We start from the raw sequence: 25,066 nt of genomic DNA, 5'->3' as shown, positions 1-25,066 counted from the left end.
CAATTGAAATCGAGTCAAGTTAAGTCATTTTTACAATTATGTGTATTATATTATTTTTAATTAAATTAACATTTAAAATGAGTAAAAATTTTATTTATATTCAATTTGACTGTTACAATGTTTTAAATTTAAGTTGATTATCCGTGTTATTTTAGTTTTACTTTTATGACATTGATAACAAATTTCAAAATACAATGAGAATACAATACAATAAAAATTTAAATGCAAAAGTGATGGAGATACTAATGATAATTTTGGACAAAAATTCTTATGCCTAAGTTTTACAGAGATTAAAAGATATATTTTTTTAGGATTTTGAAATTCGTATTATTGAAATGTTAATCTAGATAATGAGTTTATAATCATTCATTTATTAATTAAGTTGTTATTATATAGTTTGAAGGAAATAATTCAAATATTTCATTTGAAAGAGATCATAGCACGGTTCAAACTCATTCATAAAGACAAAATATAGTTAAAAATTGTTTAGATTGTTATGACTCTTACAATATTATTTACTCTTTTCAAATGGAAAAGTTGATTTGCATCAAATATATATATAAAAAAAAGTCAATTACAATGATGGTAATAAGAATGAAGCTACAATTAGAAATATGCCATCTTTTCCTTTAGGAGAATTTTTTTATGGAAAATACGGAATATTTTTTACTCTTTTCAAAAAGAAAAGTTAATTGGCATTAAAATATCAAAAAAGTTATTTTGAATAATAGTAATAAAAATGAAGTAACAATTAAAGATACATTATATTTTTGTTCAGTGGAAGAATTTTTATATAGAACGTAAAGGTAATTATTAATAATTTAATATTTTTTAAAAGTATTTTCTATTTAATTTTTATAAATTTTATATAGTAAATTTGTTTTTATTATTTTATCATATATATAACAACAGTATTACCCCAAATTGTATACTTAAAAATATAAACATAAAACAAAATTTATTACTTCTTTTGGTGACATAACACTTCAAAAATTTCAATCTTTTATATGCAATTGTATCTTGTTAACAGGTATGAAAATACATATATTAATAATTCAGTCAAATTATCAATAAAGCTTATCTTAATATGTACTATTACCATGAATTAAAAAATTTGAAAAATATCTTAGAAATATTGACTTAATGAATATTTTCTATGTTTATTTAATTTATTTTTATACTTGCATTTGTATAAAATGTTATGACTTTAACTTATTATTACATGTTAAACCACTTATAATAAATTAAGAACATTTACTCCTACTGCTCAAGTCATTTGAACTTGAACTTTTTTTTTTCTTTACTTTTGTAAATTTCATTATCTAGCATGCATAGTGATTACTTTCTTTTTGGGAATACACAAATCAATGATATCATATTAATAGATAATTAATAACTTAGTAATTAATCATTAAAAACTTAAATGTAATTAGTACAACTTAGCAATAATTATCAATAACTAAGTAGTAAATTAGTGATAACTTAATAGTAAATGAATGATAATTTAGTAGAAGTAATTAATAATTTGTAAAAAAATCTATAATAATATAATAATATATGATTATACGTTAATAATAAAATCAATTACAATATAGTTATAAATGCATAATAACATAGCACTAAATCAAAGATAACTTAACAAAAAAAGTGATAATTTGGTAGTTCATTATTGATAACTTAGTAATAAATTAATGATAATTTAATAGTAAATTAGTAAAAATTTAATAGTAAATCAATTTTAGTTAACAGTAATTAATTGACAGTGAGAAATCATAAAGAATATAGTAGTAAATCAATGATAAATTAGCAGTAAATAATTGATAATTTAATAATTAATCATTAAAAACTTAAAAGTAAATTAATAAAACTTAGTACTAAATTATAAATAATATAATAGTTAATTGGTAATAACTTAATAATAAATCATACATAATTTAATATAAATCAGTAATAACTTTTTAATGAATCATAAATAATTTAGTGATAAATTAGTGATAATTCTATAGTACATAATAAAAAATTAAGTAGTAAATGAATGATAACATAATAGTAAATATATAAAAATATAATAATAAATCATTGATAATTTAGTAGTAAATTAATAACTTAACAGTAAATTACTAATAAAGTAATAGTTAATTACTACTAACTTAGTTGTAAATAATTAATAATTTAGTAGTAAGTTATTGATAATTTTTTAATGATTCATCGGTAAATTAATAGTAAATCAATTATAATTTTATAATAAATAATTAATAATTTAGTGATAAATAACCAACAATTTAATAAAAATAATTCATAACTTAATAATGAATTATTTATAATTTAATGGTAAATCATTTATAAACTAAAAGTAAATCATTAATAATTTAGTAGTAACTCATTAATAACTTAGTAGTAAAAAACTAATAACTTAATTGTCAATTATTTTTTACTTTTTATACTTAAAGTTACCAAAAATTGAACCATGGTTATTAGCAAAAATAAAGTCAAAATTTTCATTTTGAGGATTATGATAAACCTACCACGAACCTATTTAATAAATAAATTAGTGAAAAATTCTAAAATTGAATAAAACAATAATATTATCAGATAAAAAGAAAATTATCTCATATATTATTAGTAGACTTTTTAAATCCCATATTTCATAGTTTTAAATGCATAACAACATATTAATAAATTAATGATAGGCTAATAAAAAACAAATGATAAATTAGTAGTTAATCATTGATAACGTAATAATAAATTAATGATAACTTAATAGTGAATTAGTATAATATCAGTTTCAGTTTAGTAGTAATTAATTGATAAACTTGGAAGAAAATCATAAATAACTTAATAGTAAATTAATGATAATTTAGTAGTTAATTATAAAAAACTTAAAAGTAAATCAATATAATTAACTAGTAGTTAATTATCGGTAACTTAATAGTTAAATAATTTAATAGTAAATTATGGATAATTTAATATAAGTTAATGATAACTTGATAATGAATCATGATTAATTTAGTAATAAATTTGTTATGATTTTTAGTAAACATAAAAAATTAAGTAGTAAATCAATGATAACATAATAGTAAATGTATAAAACATAATAATAAACAATTGATAAGTTAGATATAAATTATTAATAACTTAGTAGTAAATCACTAATAATTTAATTATTAGTAGTTAATTATAAAAAACTTAAAAGTAAATCAATGATAATTTAGTAGTTAATTATTGAAAGCTTAAAAGTAAATCAATATAATTAACTAGTAGTTAATTATTAGTAACTTAATAGTTAAATAATTTAATAGTAAATTATGGATAATTTAATATAAGTTAATGATAATTTGATAATGAATCATGATTAATTTAGTAATAAATTTGTTATGATTTTTTAGTAAACATTGAAAATTAAATAGTAAATCAATGATAACATAATAGTAAATGTATAAAACATAATAATAAAAATTGATAAGTTAGATATAAATTATTAATAACTTAGTAGTAAATCACTAATAATTTAATTGTAAATCAGTGATAATTTATGAATCACAATTAATTTAGTAATAAATCTATGATGATTTTTTAGTAAATATTTGAAAATTAAATAGCAAATAAATGATAATATAATAGTAAATGCATAATAACATAATAGTAAATCATTAACAAGTTATGTGTAAATTATTAATAATTTAGTAGTAAATCACTAATAATTTAGTTATAAATTAGTGATAATTTAGTAGTAAACTGGTTAATATTTGATAAATTTGTAATAAATCATCGATAAATTAATAGTAAATTGATTATAACTTTATAACAAATCCTTAGTAACTTAGTAATAATCATTAATGATTTAGTAATAAATAATTCATAATTTAATAGTAAATCATTGATAATTTGCAATATATCATTGATAGTTTAGTCATAAATCACTGATAATATAATAATAAATCAATGACAACTTAATTATTAATTATTGAGAAAATTTGTTATATTTAAAGTTATCATAAATGAATCTTGGTTACTAATAGAAATGAAACTAGAAATTTCACCTTGGAAGACTAGGAAAAACCTACCATGAACCTATTCAATAAAAAAATTTAGTGAAAAAATTCTAAACTTAAATGAAACAATATTGTTATTATATAAAAAGAAAATTATCCTATACTAAAATTGAATCTGCGCTTTTTAAAGAGAATCCATTGTTAAATATATAATGACACAAATTTTATTAATTATTACTAAAAATATATCATTAGTCATTAAAGTAATACTGAAAGTTACTAAAATTATATCGAAGATTATCAAAATTTTATCAAAAGTTACCAAAATCAAAATTATATAAAAAGTTTTCAAATTTTACTTATATTATATCAAAATCAAAATTAAATTATTAGTATTTATCATTATTATCATAACATCAAAAAATTTTTTTATTGAAATGGATTTTTAAAGATATGAATTATATATGCGTCATGTATGTGATAAAAACTAGTTATTATAAAATCATGTTCGAAGATTAAAAAAAAACAACTTCATATTCAAATTTATAAGAAAAAAATCATATATAAACATTTTGTATGCTGAACTTGATTGACAAAACAAATAGACAAAGCAATATACATTATATATATATATATATAAACTCTAAACCTATTGTAGACATATCCATATTTTTTTCTCTGTTCTTTATCTTTGTTAAACTTTTATTTTTATTGTTGGTTTATCTTTATCTGATCAGCTTTTCAAAAAAAATAAATAAAAGAAAAAAATTGGCTGAGGTTACCTTTATATGATAAACCTCATTTAAAACAACTTAGGGATTAATCTTAGGATAATCATTGATTTTGTTTAAAATAAATCTGATTTTGACTTGATCCTAAGTTGGGACTCTACCATAAATATTTAATGCAAAAAGGAGAACAATTACACAGAGAAAAATACAAAACCATAGTAGAGAGAAGACCGAAATTAGTACAAAAAACATAGAGGGAAAAAATTGACCAAAGCTTCATCACCATCTCATCACCTCACTACCACCCACCATTCCCATCATCCATATACAAGTCAATATCCAAACCTTTCACCACCAACACTTGCACACAGCAACCTACAACCACACTAAGCCGTCCTTCATCTACCTAAAAAAAAAAGCAAAAATCCCTAACCATTACTGAACCCTTACTCCATTAATCCCCTTAAATCTCTATTACAAGTTCCATTTAGCTATAATCTTGCCAGACAAATCGCGAGCAACATAACCCACATCCAACAGTCAATACAAGCCAAAAGAACCTAGGACTAGAAATCCAACTAAAGCCCTATTTCAACTCGACAGACCCACAAACACAAAGCAATTAAATACAAACAAATGTAAAGTTACAAAGTTTGAAGAATTTTTTGTCATGGCAGTGGAGGTCAAGGTTAATGACCACTAGTGTGATTTTGGAAAACTGAAACCTATAAACATGAAGAGCAATGAGAGAAGAATAGCATTCAAAAAAATCAACTTGATTGAACAATGAAAAAAAGTGGGAATCATGGAGGAATACAACAACTTTGGCTTTGAATCTAGGCCATCGATGGACAATTTTCAAATATCTGGGTTTAGCACTGAGATGATTATACTGGGAAAAAATGATGGTTAAACGATGGCAGAGTATAGTGGTTGGTGGTAAAACCATGACCGACAACAACGATCGAGAATCGTGGGAGAGAGACAGAAAGTTTGAAGAGAATCTGAAGAAAGAGAGAAATGAGACGAAGAAATGAAGAATTTTGATTTTTTAGGGCTATTTATACCTTAAGCAACATGATGTAGTTTTGCCTTATGAATAGCGAACTAAGTTAAGCTGTAGTTGAGCCGAGCCAAGTTGGTACTTGAGCCGTCCTAACCCTCTTCCTTTCCACAGCTGCACCAACCAAGTCAAGCCGAGCTCATTCTTTTTAGTTTTTGTTTCATTTGTTTTACTTTTTTATTGTTATTTATTTGAAATATTTTTTCATGATTAAATTTTTAAGAAAAATTAAAAGAAATAATTATAAAAAATATAAAATAAAACTTTAACAAAATTCTAAGAATAAATAATAATTATTTGATGATGAAATTTTAAAAAATTATAAATAGATAATTTTTAAGAAATTTCTACGTGAGAATTTTTTTAAAAAAGATTTGACCTAAATTAAGGAAAAATTTAGACAAAATTTAGGAAAAATTTAGACAAAATTTCAATAAAAATAATTAATATTTATTTTTTATTTTTTTAAAAATTAAAAAAATACATAAACAAATTTAATAAAATTTTGGGATTAAATTAACAATTATCCAATGAGAGATTTTTAAAAATTTTTAAATGGTAAATTTTTCAAAAAAATCTCTAGGTTAGGATTTTCTCTAAATTTATTCCAAATGGTAAAATAATTTAAATGAAATTTCAATAAACGTAATTGTATTCCTTTTCAAATAAAAATTAAAAATATAACTTAAAAATTTGTGTAAAAATATTTGACAATTATCCAAGGTTGAAATCTAAAAAAAAAAAATTACAAATGGTTGAACTTTTATGAGATTTCTAGATAAAAGGTTTTTTTTTTTTTTTAATTCAATCCAAATGATGAAAGAATTTAGATGAGACATTTAAAAAAATAATTGTCATATTATTTTCTTTCTAAAGTAAGAAACAAATGATGAATAACAAGAGTAGAATCTAAATTCAACCCAGATAATAGAAAATTTAGAAATGAAACTTGCAAGATATTTCTAAATTATGCTCAAATGGTAAAAAATTTAGAAATGAAACTTGTAAAATAAAAAATAAATTTCGATAATGAAATTTTTAGTAATAGTAAATGGATGATTATCTAAGAGATTTCTAGGTGAGAAAATATTTTTAATTTTGGCCCAAATGGTGAAAGAATTAGATATATTTTCAACAAAACAAAAATTTAACAAAAAGGTAAATGATTAAGTTTTTTTTATGATGAAGCCTTTTCAAAAAAAAACAAATTGGATTCTTGAACACTTTTAAGGTGATAAAGTATTTTTAAAAATTTAGTCAGATCAATGAAAAAATTTTTAAAATTATTTCTTGTATTTAGAATTTAATAGAAGACCATTAGAACCAAAGACCCTTAGGATAATTTAAAATTAAATGGTACCATCTTAGGATAGACATGTAAGGGTGCTATAACATTTCCCATACATAATCAAACTTTTGAATCTTATTCTGAAATGTAAACTAAAAATTTGTTCTTTTAGAAGCCTAGGTCAAGCTTACAATGGTTATAAAAGAATAGATTAATTAGGTGCTGAATATCACCTAGACAAAAAAGATTGGTGGCCACTTCTTAAGTTTGTGTCTAGCGATAAGTCCATAAATCTATACGTTATGACAGTTTGGTGATTCAACTAGGGAGTCTAAAAGACATGCCATTAATTAATTTTGAATTATCCTAATTTTTGGTTTTCTTGGTCTTAAATTATCGATCGTTTTTGTTTGTATTTATTTTTATTGTTTTTTATTCTTTGACTTGGCTTGCAAAATTTACAAATAAAGATATATGTGTTCCTTCACACACATTATCACATGCAAGTGCATCACATGAGTTATATGCCCAGGTGTCTTTCTCTTTAAGAGAGAGTAAAGTACCTACACTATCATGAGATGATAAACTCTGCAATGGCTAACGAAATACTCTCACTCAAATTTAATCTTTTTCATTTGTAGCCTATGATAGGTAATGATTGGAGTGTCTTATTAGTCTGTGGTAGACAATGATATGAGAATAACATAGGAATCTTTAGATTTAACCCAAACCATATGTAGTAAAACATAAGAAGCAAACCTTAAGTTAGAGTTATATCTACCAATCATTATAATGTAACCCTAGTTAAGACATATGAATGGGCCTTTTGAGCTTTATTCCTATCAACTTCATGATGAATTTTATTTATTGTTAAGTTATTGTATGTTGTATATTGTATTCTAATCCAACATCACTAACATATGTATTCATCCATGCTTCATAATGTGACAAACTTCAGTACATGCATTCATACATTTTTATGCATACATTTATATGTTTATGTATCATAATTTGTTGTGTCAAGCATTCAATGCATTCATTCATTCATGCATATAGGATTCTTAAAAAAGTTAAGTTAATTTTGAAAGCTTCATTGCATACATACTTTGTAACATAAGCATGCTAATTGTGGTATATAAGGTTTAAGGATAGTTCAATCGTCTAAGTATTTTGCTTAAATGACCTACCATCAATACAATACTAAAGCTTGAGCCAAAAAAATAGAATAAGAAAATGTAAATTGTCTGAAAAAAATAGAGAAGACCTAAGAAAAACTCAATAAGAAGTTAAGTAAAATTTTAGAAGAACAAGTTGAACAAAAGGAAGGTCACAGAAAAATATGCCAGCCCATAAAACCGTCTATCACAGGATGTTATTGATTTTTTTTATCATCCTAGTTATGGCCCATATCAAACCTAGTCTGCTCAAGGCATTACTCTACAACAATTCTCATGCTTGGAAAGATATACCTACCTTAGAATGCTTTTCACATTAACTAAAGAGTATTTTTAGAGTTATGCCAATCTTGTTTTTATAAAAAAGGGAGTAGAATCAACATAAGTTCCTAACCTTGGCGATTGAAAAGAGAAAGAGAAGTTAAAGCCAAAGATAGTTAAGACTTTAAAGGGCTCAAAAGCTTAATAGAAAATGAACCTGTTGGATGAGAGATTATAAGCAATCCAAGGGATGAATTTTTATAGCTCAATAGATGTAGCCAATTTATGCTTAGTCTCAAATGTAATAATCTCACCAAAATTCAAGGTCTCGTAGTTTGAAAATTACAATGGTACAAAGTGTCTGATAACTCATGTTACCATGTGCTGTAAAAAAATGGCTATTTACATAAGCGATAAGAAGCTATTCTTGCATGTGTTTTAGGATAACCTTACTGATTCTACTATTGGATGATACATCCAATTGAACAAAATTCGTATTATTTCATGAAAGAAATTAACAAAGGCATTTATTAACTAGTACTAGCACATCATAGACTTGACTCTAGACCATTTTTCTTTTCAGAGCATAGAGAAGAAGGTCATAAAATCTTTTAAAGAATATATTCAGAGGTGAAAAGATACGGTTGCTCAAGTTCAACCACCTCTTATTAAGAAGAAAACTATTGTCCTGTTTGTCAGTATACTTAAGGCTTTATACTATGAGAAAATGATAAGAAATACTATCAAGAACTTTATTGATATGGTAATCTCTAGTGAGATAATTGAAAATACGATCAAAAGTGACAAGCTAAGATAAGGAAAGTTAGTTAGCATAAAGAAAAATGAAATATTGAGAAAAATATAAAATAAAGCTCAAGCTATGAGCTATGATAATCAACAATTCAAAAGTTTTCCCTAATACCTACCACCAATATATCCAATTCATTATCCATCCTTGAATAATGTAGCACCTTACCCTTATCAACTTGTCCTGTCATCTGCTTATCCATATACTTTCCCGTTAACTCATACTTATAACCCTACTATTACACCTATTGTAAAGTCTACCCCAAAATCTCATAATCATACTAACAATTTGAAAAGATTGTGAAAAAGTAGAAAGAAGGCTTCTTTTGATTCCATTCCTATGGCATATGTAGACTTACTGCCACAGCTAGTAGAAAATCATTTATTGGTCCTTGTTTGTGTTGAGCTAATAAACTTTTTTACTTAGAATGGTATGATATGAATGCGTAATATGACTATCATTATGGGATCGCAGGTCACTTAATAGAAAATTATATTGCCCTAAAGCATAAAGTACATGATCTCATCAATAAGGAGCTAATCAAGTTTGACAATAAAGAAAGGGCAAGCGTCACTAAAATTTCTTTGCCCAATGATACATGAGCATGATTTTGAAGAGATTTTTTTGGAGTTTTTTTAGAAGTAATGAACCATAGGATGGTCTTTCATGTGTTTATCTTGTATTTACCTCGCATTTTAATAAAATGACAAGTGCATTTCATTCACTCTCGTATTTCATGTAGTGAATGTTCAGACAATTGTGACAATAATTAGAGATTCAATCTTAAAAATTTCATTCATACTATTTGATGATTTGGACTCCTAATGGGGTGAATTAAAGTTGACATGCTAAAAGACAAGAATAAAACCATTTTAAGATAATGTGGTCCCTTATATCTACAAACTTGCTGTAATTCAATATAGGTTTTTCAAGGAAAGTATTCATGTTTGAAATGATAAAATGGTCTTCTTTCTTTTATCTTTCACAAAAAATAATAAATAAATAAAACCATCTATTTGCTACCCCTTTTAAGTCTGTTATGATTTTTTTAAAAGAAACCCACCAAGGATCACTCTCCACATTAAGTGAAAAAGTTTGAAAAAAGATCTATTCAAAAAAAAAAAGGGTAAGTCACAAATGATTATTAAAGCAAAAAAATAAAAAATGAAAAAAAATCTCTTATATGCAAATCCTTCTTAAAAGGAAAAATTAAAAGAAAAAGTGAGATAAAAGGGGAAATGAAAAAGAGAGAAAATATGAAAGCACTTAATAAAGAATGGAACAAAATGACAAGGTGACTCAAACAATGAAAGATGATCATTTGGTTTACATTATTTCAAACACATTTTTTGAGCCTACTTTATCTTTTTTTTTTTTTCATAACCTCTTACCGTAGCCTCAATTACATGCCTTTAAAATTCTATTTCGATCAAATATGAATGTTGAAATTAAAGAATCATATATTGAATTGGGGCATGCTTATGGTTTGATAAAGATAATGTGATCTTACGTTTTGGGGATTTATATGAAATTTGATTGAATGCCAATAGGGAATGAAGCAAAAAAAATAAATAAAAATAAAGAATGAAAAACTTGAAAAATGAGAAACAAAAAAATGAGAAATGAAAATGAAGGAACAGGAAGACTTAAATTAAAAATCCAAAAGGACAATTTAAGTAAAAACAGATATATTGACTAAAAACAAGAACTAGATAGCCTAAAAGTATTCAAAAGTTTAATGGGCTAAGGGGCAAAATTTGGATTTTAAGCCTAATAAGATTAAGAATGTCAATAAAATGAGTTTCTAAGAAAGAATTCTAGATTTGTGTCAAAAATTATTTGAATATTCATTATTTGGGATATTAAAATTCCATCCAAACACTCATCCTAGCAACATATTTTGATATTGTTTTTCTGTCTATTATCCTTTACTAGACTTATCCTTATATCGAGTATCCTTGTTCTTCAAACCACTTTGTTTTTAATCAATTTTTTTTTTTTTTTGCTTTCTCATAAGAAGAAAATATGTAATGAATTATATTTTTCATGAAATTAGAATGATGAGGAATAAATGGAAAAATGCATAAAAGATCCCTACATTACTTCAAAAAGAAAATCGATAGTGATAGACCCAGAATAAAGATAATGTGATGAAAAAAATTTGTTGATTTATAAAATTTTCAAGAAGCATCTCGAGAAAAGTTTAGATTTGGTGAAAAGATATTTTGGTTCATAGAGGGGTTAATAGAAGTTATGTAGATAACCGATTTTGAGGATGAAAAAAGAGTCTTAAAACTTTTTTTACTATAATTATGGATGCATTCATTGCATTTCATGCAATGCATTCATGCCATTCATTGTATAAATTACAAATAAGAAATTTGAATTAGCAAAAGGATAAAAAAAATTTAAACCAATAAGTTTTCAGTTGAAGAAAATTTTCAAAAGATAATCTTTGATTGAGAAAAGGATAAGACTTGGTTGAAAAGTTTCTAGAAACATTCCTCTGTCTTAAAAAATGAATAGGATTTGTAAGTCTTTCAAGCATAATCTCAAAGACATCTAAGTACGATCTAGAAGACTTTTAAATATGATCTTTAAAATTTATGATTGTTATTTTCAAGAACATTTGACCTTATATTTGGATTTAGGCTCAGACTTAGTCATTTTCGACCTTAGTTTAGTCCGATCACTTTCATTTTTAACCTTGGCTTAATCCAGTCACTTTCATTCTTTGACCCTAGTTCAATCTAGTTATTTTCATTTTTGACATTGGCTTAGTTAGGTCACTTTCATTCTTCGACCTTGGTTTAGTCTGGTTATTTCATTTTTGACCTTAACTTAATCTGATTACTTTCATTCATCGACCTTGGTTCAATCTGGTCATTTTTATTTTCTACCTTGGTTCAATCTGATCATTTTCATTTTTCACCTAGTTCAATCCAATCATTTTCATTTTCAAAATTAGCTCAATCCGATCACTTTTGTTTTCAACCATGGTTCAGTCCAATTACTTTTACATTCAACCTAAGCTTAGTTTGGTCATTTTCAGTTTTTGACATTGGCTTAGTTCAATCACTTTCATCATTCAACCTTTAGCTTAGTCTAAATCAAGCCATTTTATTTTTTGACTTCGGCTAGAACCAAGTCATTTTATTTTCTAACTTTGGTTAAGTCCAAGTCATACTATTTTCTAACTTTAGCTAAGACCAAGATATTTTATTTTCGATGACGGCTAAGTCCAGTTGTCTTCTAACTTTTAACATTGTCTAAGTCATTTCCTTTTGACTTTTGGCTAGATCCAAATAATTTCATCTTTAAACCCAGACGTAATGAATGTCTATATCTTTATGCAATTTCTATTACACAAAAAATGCATGAAGAGAGGCAGCTGTAGACACCTCATTTTGTTTGGGGTTTAAATTTTATTTTATTTATTGTTTATTTATTTTATTTATCTATGTGTATATCTATCTTCTTTTTTTTTTTCTCTGTTCTTTACATTTGTTAAACTTTTATTTTTATTGTTGGTTTATCTTTACCTTATTAGTTTTTCAAATAATAATAATAATAAATAAATAAATAAATAAAAATTTAAAAATTGGCTGAGATTATCCTTATGTGGTAAACCTCATCTGAAATAATTTAGGGATTAATCTTGGGATAATACTTAATTTAGTTTAAAATAAATCTGATCTTGACTTGATCCTGAGTTGGGATTTTGCTATAAACATGCATGCATTCAATGTAGAAAAAAGAACAACTACATAGAGAAAAATACATAACCATAAATCAATATGAAAAACACAGAGGGAAAAAACTAAAGCTTTATCACCATATACACCAAACCATCTCATCACCTCATTGCCACCCATCATTCCCATCATTCAAATACAAGTCATTATCCAAACTTTTCACCACAAACATTTGCACCCAACAACCTACAACCACATTGAGCCATCCTTCATCTACCTAAAAAGAAATGCAAAAATCCCTAACTAGTTCCCAAACCCTTGCTTCACCAATCCCCTTAAATCTCTGTTACAAGTTCTATTCAACCTCATTCTCGCCAGAAAAATCTCAAGCAACATAACCCACATCCAACAGTCAATACAAACTAAAAGAATCCAGGATAAAAAATCCAAGTAGAACCTTATTTCAACCTGACAGACCCACAAACACAGAGCAATTAAACACCAACAAACCTAAAGTTACAAAGTTCACAGAATTTTTTATCTTGGCAGTGGAGGTCAAGGCTAACGACCACTAGTATGATTTTGGAGAATTGAAACCTGTAAACTCGAAAAGCATTGATAGGAGAATAACATTAATAAAAATCAACTTAATCAAACAATGAAAACAAGTGGGAACCGTGGTGGAATACTATAACTTTGGCTTCGAATCTAGGCCATCGATGGATGATTTTCAAAAATTTAAGTTTAGATCTGAGACAAAAAAATTGAAAAAAAAATAATGGTAAAAATTTTGATTCCATCAGACACTGGACGGTGGCAAAGTATGGTGGTTGATGGCGAAACCATGACCGACAATGGTGGTCTGAAAATCGTGGGAGAAAGAGAAAGCTTGGAAAGAATATGAAGTGAGAGAGATATGAGAAGAAGAAATAAAGAATTTTGATTTTTGGGGGCTATTTATACCTTAAGTAAAATGACGTTGTTTTGCCTTATGAACAGTGAATTAAGTTAAGCTATAGCTGAGCCAACCCAAGCCAATACTCGAGCCTTCCCAACCCTTTTCCTTTCTGCAATCGTGCCAAGCAAGTCGAGCCGAGCCCATTCTTTTTGGTATTTGTTTAATTTGTTTTATTTTTTATAGTTATTTATTTATATGAAATATTTTTGAATGATTAAATTTTTAGGAAAAATTAAAAGAAATAATTATAAAATTATAAAATAAAACTTTAATAAACTTTTAAGAATAAATAGTAATTATCAAATGATGAAATTTTTAGAAATTATAAATGGCTAATTTCTATGAAATTTTTAAGTGAGAAATTTTTTTTAAATTTGACCCAAATAGAGGAAAAATTTAAACAAAGTTTCAATAAAAATAATTAATATTTATTTTTAATTTTTTAAAAAAATTAAAAAAAAACATAAACAAATTTAATAAAATTTTGGGATTGAATTAACAATTATCCAATGAGACATTCTTAAAAAATTTTCAAATGGTAAATTTTTTAAGAAATCTCTAAGTGATGATTTTCTTGAATTTTAACACAAATGGTAGAATAATTTAGATAAAATTTCAATAAAAGTAATTATATTTTTTTTCAAATAAAAATTAAAAATATAACTTAAAAATTTGTGTAAATATATCTGACAATTATCTAAAAATGAAATCTCAAGAAAAATCCCAAATGGCTGAACTTCTATGAGATTTTTTTGTAAAGGTTTTTTCTAAATTTAATTCAAATGGTGGAAGAATTTAGAGAAGAGTTCAAAATAATAATTATCATATTATTTTCTTTCTAAGGTAAGAAATAAATGATGAATAACAAAAGTAGATTCTAAATTCAACCTAAACAGTAGAAAATTTAGAAATGAAACTTCTAAGATATTTTTAAATTAGGCCCAAATTGTAGAAAATTTAGAAGTGGAACTTGCAAAATAAAAAATAAAATCCGATGATGAAATTTTTAATAATTGCAAATGGATAATTATCTAAGAGATTTCTATGTGAGAAAATATTTTTAATTTTGGCACAAATGGTAAAAGAATTAGATATATTTTCAAGAAAACATAATTTTAACAAAAAAATAAATGATTAAGTTTTTTCGATGATGAAGCTTTTTTAAGAAAATAAATGAGATTTTTAAACACTTTTAAGGTATGGAAGTATCTCTAGAAATTTTGCCAAATCGATAAAAAATTTTAAAAATTATTTCCAATAATTAGAATTTAATAGAAGACCATTAGAACTATAAACCATTGGGATAATTTAAAATTAAATGATACCATTTTAGGATTGGTGTGTGAGGATGTTATAACCTTCTTCATACATAATCAAACTCCTGAATCCTATTTTGAAATAAAGACTAAAAATTTGTTCTTTTAGAAGTTTAAGTCAAGCTTGGAATGACTACAAAATAATAGATTAATTAGGTCATCAAATGCACTTAAACAAAAAAGATAGATGATGACTTTTTAAATTTATATCTAGTGATAGATTCATGGATTTGTACATTATGACACATATTAAAACTGATTTTTAGGAACATAAAAACCGAAAAGGCACATCAAGAATACGAAAATGCATCTCAAACTACACTTGTATATATCAAGTTGCACATGAATGCAAGAGTCTTTAGCATTGACCAAAGCTATTTGTTTCTACATATGGTTAATTGTCCCATATATTATTACTCTCTTTCAATTAATCCTGCAAGGAAAGGAATCAAAAGAGAATCCATGAAGAATAGCAGATGGTGTCTGAATTATTATCTGTTTGATCTAAATAAATGATGAAAAACTGTGTTTTGTTATAGTGAAGCAGGTACATGTCGTTTAAAGAAGAGAAACCTTTTCCAATATCTATCTCATTAACTTATCCTTTTGACTCAGCAGAGATACAGTTTTAAGTAAAAAAAAAAAGAAAGTGATGTTTTGATCCTGAAAATGGACCTGCACCACTGCCAAAATCTTCCCTGATCTAATCATGAATATTGTATAAGATCAATAATGAAGGAATATAAAGCTAGCTAAACTATTAGCTATGTTCTGTTCTGTCAAAACATAAAGCTTGTTTTTTCCTCCCTAAACTATTTATTGATCATTAATTTGATCTCCATCATCATTTATCATAATTCATATCAATAATAATTTTATGCATCTCTGATATACAAGAGTAATGGGGAAATTATGAGAATGTTCTGGGGACCATAACTATTCTGTATTTTACTCTAAATCAAGATCCAGAATTTTTTTTATATATATTTAAAATTGTCAAGATTTGAACTATAATTATTGAAATTAAAATTTCGGCACTTTACCAGTAGATCTCGCAGCTGACTATTCTTCCTACCTTTTCCTTTGAAAATGCTGATGTTAGAGATTCTTCCTATCGAGTTTTTGAGAGACCCACCACTCGCTGGTGGATTTATGTAACCAGTGGAGTGTAGTTAAAGGAGGCTGTGAATCTAAAAGGTGACAACCTAAAGGTCAAAAGGATTCACATCAATTATATAGATACAATAATAATGCAACAATTCAGAGGCTGCTTTCAATTTGTTACTTTCAAAAAGAACTTTCAAAGAGACAATATCTTCTACAACCCTCAAATAGTGCAACCTGGTTTTGGCTTAGTTGAGAAATGTGCTAGCTTTCTTTTGCAACACCCTTCTCAGAGCCCACTCAATTAAATACCAAACTGTCTCTCCAGTAATGAAGTGAGACAGGGCCAAGGCAGAGTGAAGTTCTTAAAAAAAATCAATATTTTTTTCTTTTTCTTTTAGAATGTATTCACTGACATGGCTGAATGGGAATTGGGAGGTGGGGTTTGAACCTACTGAAGATAGAGAAAAAAAAAGCAGCATAAACATAGCCATCTCAATAGTTGTTAATTGGAGGGAAAAAAGGCAGAAAGAGAGCGAGTAAAATTTCTATGCATAATAAACAAGTTGTCAAGCTACAAGGCTTTATCCTTGCACCCAGCTAGTTACAAGATGTACAAGGCCTTCAAGCCTAAACGCAAAATTCTGTATTAATCATATTTTTTTCCTTCTTGTTCATCTTTCTTTATCTTGAACAAGAATTTACTACATAATCTAATCACACCCTTTTACAATTCTTGCTAGGGTGGAGAAATATTTTTTTTCCATATCTTCTAGTCTTTACATTCTGGATTGAGCTCATACAGATAATTGTTTCCATTCAACCAGACGCCGTAAAAAATCCATAACCTGCAAAAAGATACAAAATTATGATTAAGTTACAAAAATAATAGTAGCAAAATAAAAATACTAATTGTGTTAGTTTGGAACTTACCTCATCTGGTTCTTGTAAAGAATATGATGCACTAGTGTCCTTAGGGAACTTGGAGACAAGAATACCAAAACCTTGTCCTCTGTCTCTCAATATCTAATGACCATGAAAATCAAAGTATTAGCAAGATCCACTAGTTTAATAAACAAAGAGATGCCTTGGCTTTGATTTTGAGCGTTGGATACCTTAAATGCATCTTCATCTGTGCGGTCATCTCCAATGTAGACAGGAAAAACATCGGTACAGTTAGCGAATCCTATAGAAAGACATTTATACTAATGGTTAGTGATTAGAGAATATCATGTCATTATTTTCCTACTATTTAACAGTTAGCGAATCCTATATAAATACATGTGTGTGAAATGCGCGTGATTAAAAATCAAACAACTTGTATTTAAAGAATAATTTACTAGTATTAAGTAAAAACTTACCAAGAGATTCTAACAAAAATTCAAGGGCTTTCCCTTTGTTCCATTTAATAGTAGGACGGATTTCTAAAACCTGCATCAAGCAAATAGCCTTAAAAATCATCAATATTAGAAAAAGGTAAAAGGGGGAAAATTGATCAGATTGCAGCACAGCTCCTACCTTTCTGCCTTGAGTTAGCCTAAGCTTGGGGTACTCCTTTAAAACTGACCTAACCTGCAGTGCCAGTTCACTCCATTTCTGTATTTTTTTATAGCAAACAGTCAGATGCTTTTAAAGTTGTATAGCAAGTTACACATAAACAAACAGTAGTTCATACAATAAGTTAATAATAGTAATTGCTATTGGCTTTTTACCTTTTCATCAACACAACGAAAATGTACAGAAAGACAAAACTTGTTATTCTCCACCTTGGCTCCTGGAGTTGATTTGGTAGTCTCAACCAATTGGTTGTAAACCTGGAAAGTTCATTTAAGAAAAAAAAAACACAAAAATGTCAACTATTTGAAGATCTTTGCTTTAATTTCCATGGAGTGATGAATTGGTCAAAATTGCGAAGAAAACCAACCTCATCAATCATGGGTAGAAATTCACTAGCTGGTTGAAAGAGAACGGATTCACTATCCTGAAGAGTAAAAGCATGGGAAAAACAATAAGACTGAGGAAAAGTCGAGGTTTTTGACCATTTGGTGGAATTACTAATGCAGCCCACTCACTTTGTTAGATTTGGAGCGTTTCTCTGGGCCTTTAATGTCCATGCCATGACTCCCAGCGTAGTACAGCTCAGCTAATTTGACAAATTTATACACCTAGAATTTGCAAAATAGGAAAACAATTACCAAATGTGAAAATAATATTTGGACAAAAAAAAAGGATGATTGCTTATTCTGAAGTTTTTTCAGTATCAAATTTGTTTTGAAAAAAAAAAAATCAAATTTAAGGCCAGAAAATGTACCTTGTCTCTGCATCTGCCACTCACTATAGCAGTAGGGAAACACTTGGCTAGCTTTCTCACAGTCTTTCTCATCTGGTTTAGACAAACATGAAAAGTTTGTAACAGGAAAAATACTGATGAGTACACCCAGAAAACTTATAGAAATACTATGCAGATTTTCATATAAATAAATAGCCAACCTTCTTGGACATGAAAGCTCGATCTGGATCCTCGACAATTGGTGAAAGAGTGCCATCGTAATCGAGAAACATTACTATTTGTTTCCCTTTCGATGCATCTATTATCTGCTCAAACATCTCCAGGGCAGATGGATGGTGTAGCTGAAAATTTTCATCAACCATAAAAGTCGGAACCTTTATTGCCTAATACCAAGAACACCAAGCCAAAAAAAAAAAAAAAACTTCCTTGGAGGCTTGCTATAGCTTAGCACTTACATTCCAGGAACCTTGGTCATCAGTAAAGGAAGGTGTGGATTTTATATGAGTTGGAGAAGACGCTCTCATGGAATCAACCCACGCATTGAGTCTTGCTCCAGCACTGATTTCAAGGTTTTGAGGCAACTTCTTTCTTGAAATGGAGATATACCCAGGAGGTGCTGGCGGTTTTTGTGCTGATACGGTCACTGTGATTGACATGTTGAGGACAGATTTTGCATCAGAGATCACATTTTGACCAGCAGCCATATTCTTTGGTCTTTCTTCTAAGAAACTCACTACAAGAAACACAACCCATTTCAAAATTTCCAGTAAAGCTAACTTAAAAACTAAAGGCCAACCAATTTTTTTAATATGCCCCCGAAAATCCAAAAAGAAAACTTACCCATTTGTGGAAGGTAAGGTAGTTAAAAGAACACCCGAAACTTAATAAGTGTTTTGTATGTTAATTTTAAGAGGAAGAGAGTTCAAACAGAGGAGTTCACAGAGTACTCTGTTTCTTTTGTCCTGTGTTGAAGCCGAAAGATTAAGGAAGTGAAACGAAATTGAAAGACTAAAAATGCAAAAACACCAAAGATTTGTCAGAAAAAGGAAGAAAGACAGAGCGAAATATGGAGAGAGCCAAGCAAAGAGAGAAGAGAATGTGTGTCAGACAGAAGGGATTGAAGCCTATTTTATAGAAAAACCGGACACAAACGGATGAAACGACCATGCCCCCTCTCTCGAACAGCCAAACTATTAAAGACATGGGACCCGCCAAAACTGTATGTCCCACGATCCTGTCCCACCCCTCCTTAAATTTTTTTTTTTTTTTTCAGAAACTTTGCAATTCCCATGCTGTGTTAAGCAGCCGTCTTTAGCAGTCACAGAACTATGAAAGAATAAAGCTTTTTAAGGAGCTGCTAGCAGTTTTGCCACGTGGATGACATTCCTTGGTTGGCTCAAATCGTGTGGGTTTCCGCCACGTGTAAGACTACGTCACATGTTAGACCACGGGTTCGTGGGAGTTGTATTTCCTTAGACGGATCACAAGGTAGATTTAACCGATCATAATTGATGTTTACGCATTAAATATAAAATATTTTTAATTTTTATTAAAAGTGTGTTTTGTTATTTTCATATTTTTATATTATTTTTTATACCATATTTAAAATCGACAGGTGAGGTTTTTGGATCCAACACAAACTTTTTCTGATAACTTAAATGAAATTAAGGAGCTGAATTTTCCTTTAACGGAAATGTTTGCGCTTCAACTTTTTTTTTTTGGAAGGGGAGGGAGGGCTTTGCTCTTTCGACGCCCCTCGTAAACAAGTGCGAAACTAACAACTCGAAACCTACCTTGTTAAGCAAAACCAGCTGCGAGCTCTGGAAATGTAAGATATTTTCCCATTTTTGTACATAAATTTACTATGCTTTTGACCCTCTTTAATTTTATATTGGGTTAGGGTTATTAATTAAGACTAACTATAACTCTTTATGAACTTGTCTTGTTTTAAGTAAAAATAAATAAATATAGGGAAGGGATTAAATACACAAAAAAATTTTATACTTTTTTACAATTTTTTTAAATAAGTGAGTTCAATAAATTTAAACGATAAGAAAAACAAATTAAAAAGGGTTTAATTTTATCACTTGAATTTATTATAATCAATTATTTGAAAAATATATAAAATTATATCTTAGTAAGTTGATTCCTTCCTATAAATAAATAACTATATATATTCAAACAGCCAAATTTTTATTTGTATTTGTCACCTAGCTTATACATTTTACAACCCACTTGATGGATTAGAAATGGAAAGGTACATGAAGTTCAATCAATTTAGCCAACAATTTAATTAGTTAATTTAATTTTTTTATATAAAAAAGGTTACAACCTGAAAAAAAAAAAACATTAAGTGTATTGAAATCTAAATATTAGATTTATTAGATATTATTTCTTAAAAGTAGTTGTATAAATTAATTAATTAAATTAAATTGTGAATTTAGTTTTGTAACATATTAATAAAATCATTTTGCTTTTGATGTCTTCACTACTTTTTAAGTAGTGCTTTTTGTTTTGTCTCATTGATAAAAGAAATTTTGTTTGAAACTTTATTCTTAATTTACGTTGAATTTATTTAATTATTTTATAATTTATTTATGTTAACATTGAATTCTTATATAAAATGCGATATTTAATAATCTTGGAAAACGTAACTTCATAAAACTTTGATTGGGATATGTATGATTTTAAACCTAACCCTCATTTCTAGACAAAACACCAATTAGATTAGGATCTGCTAAGCTTTTAGGCTCCGTCCTAAACCTCATTTATTGGCCAAATGTAGGATTGACAAATCAACCCAAAATCATAAGGTTTCGATCCGATTTGATCATCGAATGTTGAATTTAAAAAAAAAAAAAAATTTTGGGTCGGGTCAAGTGGTTTTATTTTTTTAAATGACAGAATTGGGTCAAGGTCGGATTTATATGAAACTCAACCTGACCCAAGATATTTACCAAAATACCTTTGATGTTTTTTTTGTATCATGTACTATGTTTAAATTTTAGTTATTATTTTATGCTTGTTTGATGTTTGAATTTTAGTTTACTAAGTTTTATATATATTTCATAATTCCATCATCTATGGTAAGAATTTGTGAGTTTTAATTTACTTAAGGGGCGTTTAGTTTGAGAGAATCCACACATTTTTCTCTGAAATTTTACTATTGGATATTTGATTCAAACGTTTGGTTCAAAGTAATCCAATTCTCAAAAAAACTAATAGATTCCCAATAGTATTCAAAGTCTCAAAATAAAAAATCCACATTTTCCTGTGGCATTCTAAGATTTCAAGAGAGAAAGTAAGTTATTTTCAAGTTTGATCTGATCAAAAAATTATGAAATAGCCGTTACCACTTTGAGAATCATGTTTGAAAATAAATGCAAGTTAGATGTAGGTTTTTGTTGGTAAAAAAATTGATTTATATATAACGTTTGACATGAAAAATGCATTCAATAATCTCTTACAAAAAATTGAATGAGATTATTTAAAGTATATTTGGTTAAAAATGCCTTGATTAATCCCTAAAAATTTTTTATAAAAGAATTATTGAAGGCATTTTTTGGCAGAAACGCCTTGAATAAGCCATTTTAATTTTTATGAGGTAATTATTCAATGCGTTTTTTGCTAGAAACGCCTTAAATAATCTTCATTAAATTTTTTATAAGGGATTATTCATAGCATTTTTGTCCAAAAATGTTTTAAATAATCCGTTATAAAAAAATTGAATGAAAATTATTCAAGGCATTTATGTCAAAAAACGCATTGAATAATCCTCAATAAAAAATTGGAGATGATTATTCAAGGTGTTTTTGGTCAAAAACGCTTTGAATAATCCAATTCAATTTTTGTTAGGGATTATTGAAGGTTTTTTTTGGGAAAAACACATTGAATAATTCCTTTAAATTTTTATGAGTTTAGGGTTTAAAGTTTAAGGTTTAGAAATTATTCGAGGTATTTTTTGCTAGAACAGTCTTTAATAACCTCATTCAATTTTTTGTATAAGATTATTCAAAGCGTTTTCTAGGCAAAAATGCCTTGAATAATTCTTTTAAATTTTTATGAGTTTAGGATTTAAGATTTAGGGTTTATAAATTATTCAAAACATTTTTGGCTACAAACACCTTGAATAACCCCATTTAATTTTTTTTAAGGATTATTCAAGATGTTTTTTGGGCCAAAAATGTCTTAAATAATCCCCTTTAATTAAAAATTGGTTAAATTTGTTAATGTTTGTAATATATTTAAACTATGATTTATTAAGTTTTCAGCAAATTTAAATTGATAATATATTGCATTCGAGTCGGATTCAGGGAAATAATATTCTTAATGGGTCGAAGTCAAGTTTTTCAACTAAAATCTCCAAGTAGAAACGGGTCGGGCATCGGATAAAATTATTGAAACTTCAGGTCGAAGGTAGAGAAAGCAAAAATCCATCATGTTCCGCCCCGTTACCAACTCTAGCCAAATGATCACCATTTGTATTAGTTTGTAAGTTTTTTCATTGGATATTTTGTAACTAAAATCTTACAAATATTGGACATAGGAGCATTTGACTTAATGTTTGATACATATTTTCTCTAAAAACAGGACTTCCTCAAATAAAAAAATGTTAAGCTTGTGGTTCACACCCAATTATATTTTTGTATGTGCCTAATTTCGTTAAGCCACTGGCCGATCAAGGAAATAAATCACTGTTAATGTTGCATGATTAGTATTTATCATGCTCCACGCAATATTGGGCTGTAGTCGTTCTAAATTAAAGAATCTCAATAACTATTTATATTTTGATTAAGTGAGGCTGAAACTTAAGAGAAGAAAAAAAATTACAAGTGTTGGAGATTAAATTTGAATTTTATAAGATTTCATTCCTTAAAAATGATGAGTGAACCATTTCTGTTAAACATCAAATTTACAGTCTTTCGTTATTTCGTGTGCAATTAAAACTCTAAACCTAAACCTTCTCCATCTTTCAATTTATGCTAGAACTAATGTGGTTTCTCAGTTAATATAACTATAAATTCGAGCTAATTAAGGGATTTTTTTAGAATCAATTTTAAATCTTACAATCATTTATAAATTAATTTTATTAATATTAATTTCCACCGTTTATGTTTATGATCATATCATCAATAACTACACCTCTAAAATTAAACTTTTATTAAAAACGGTTCATCTAAGACAATTAATTAATAACAATTGTTCAAATTGTTGTTTTAATATTAGGTTAATATCATAAATCATCATTAAACTATAGTAAAATATTTAATGTAGTAATTGAATATTAAAAATCTTTAATTTGATACATTAATTATAAATTTATTAATTAATATAATATTTAAAATTTTATTTTTTCGTCACATATTATATCATTTGAAGCTAACAACTTTAAAATGAATACTATATTAATTAATAAAATTATAATTTATTATTACTTTAAAAATTTTTTAAATTTTAAATATCACGTTAAGTATTTTATTATATTTTAAAAATTATTCATGATATTAAACATTTAATATTCAAGCATTGGGAATACAAGAATTTAAGGTCAATCTCAGGTAAACGAAAAGGAATTGGAACACTTTAAATATCACAAGATTATAAATAATTTTCATGTAAATAATTTTATTGTTTTGACTGTATTTGGCAACATCAACAACAATTTTAAAACATCAACTTGTTCCCTAATGAATCAACAATGACAAAATTGCAATGTGAATGCAAAATCACAATTGACATGGGACTTCATAAATTAATGAGGAAACAGCTGTTTGAAGGGGAAAGAACAAAATGTAACAGCTAGAAAGTGGAAACCCGGATCACCAAAGATTGAAAAAGAAAAAAATATACATTTAACTGCAACACGTGTCTTGGCCTCCCATTATTTGCAGTACTGGCCTTAAAAGGGGTTGTACCCTAGCCAGTGTACAGTGGTTTCCTGGCCCTGGTACCTTTAGGTTTATTTATTTGCATGTTGTTTGAAAATCATGCATAGAGTCTTGCCGTATACGGAGACAAGAAAGACCCAAAAAAGCTTGTTAGGTTTCTTTCTTTAATTCGTCCTCTCTCTTAAATGCAAAAGTTATTACTTTTTTTTTTTTTGTCATTTTAAAAATTTTTACGCACATTAAGAACAGGGTTTTGATTTTTACATATTTAATATTTTGAATTTATTTTTTTATGATAATAATATATTGAATTTTGAATTTATTTAGTCGACGAGATATGAAAAACTTATATAATAATTTTACTAAATGCAAGAAAAAGATAATATAATAACAAAAATAAGTGAAAAAAAAAAAAAAAACAGAGAAACACTACGTGTTGGGTAGCGGTGAAAAAGACAAGACAATCCGTCCTCATTCTAGGATGAATCTAGTTTTGA

General features: G+C 27.0%; 1 protein-coding gene across 1 annotated transcript; it reads right to left on the bottom strand.

The window, feature by feature from the left end:
- Positions 1 to 16,924: 16,924 nt before the first annotated feature.
- Positions 16,925 to 19,848, bottom strand: LOC111301018 (putative trehalose-phosphate phosphatase J). The gene is made up of 12 exons (XM_089746859.1): positions 19,522 to 19,848; positions 19,137 to 19,414; positions 18,882 to 19,022; positions 18,703 to 18,774; positions 18,464 to 18,556; positions 18,316 to 18,372; positions 18,104 to 18,205; positions 17,910 to 17,987; positions 17,753 to 17,822; positions 17,507 to 17,577; positions 17,325 to 17,417; positions 16,925 to 17,239 (listed from the first exon to the last, which is right to left on the bottom strand). The coding sequence occupies exons 1-12, from the start codon at positions 19,523 to 19,525 to the stop codon at positions 17,189 to 17,191; spliced, it is 1,110 nt and encodes a 369-aa protein (XP_089602985.1). The 5' UTR covers positions 19,526 to 19,848; the 3' UTR covers positions 16,925 to 17,188.
- Positions 19,849 to 25,066: the final 5,218 nt, after the last annotated feature.

The sequence above is a fragment of the Durio zibethinus genome, chromosome 18 (assembly GCF_047325235.1).
Source record: "Durio zibethinus cultivar Kanyao isolate XHJ-2024 chromosome 18, ASM4732523v1, whole genome shotgun sequence".
Lineage (NCBI taxonomy): Eukaryota > Viridiplantae > Streptophyta > Magnoliopsida > Malvales > Malvaceae > Durio > Durio zibethinus.
The sequence above is the reverse complement of the archived record's forward strand: the minus strand, read 5'-3'. Positions and strand labels throughout refer to the sequence as shown.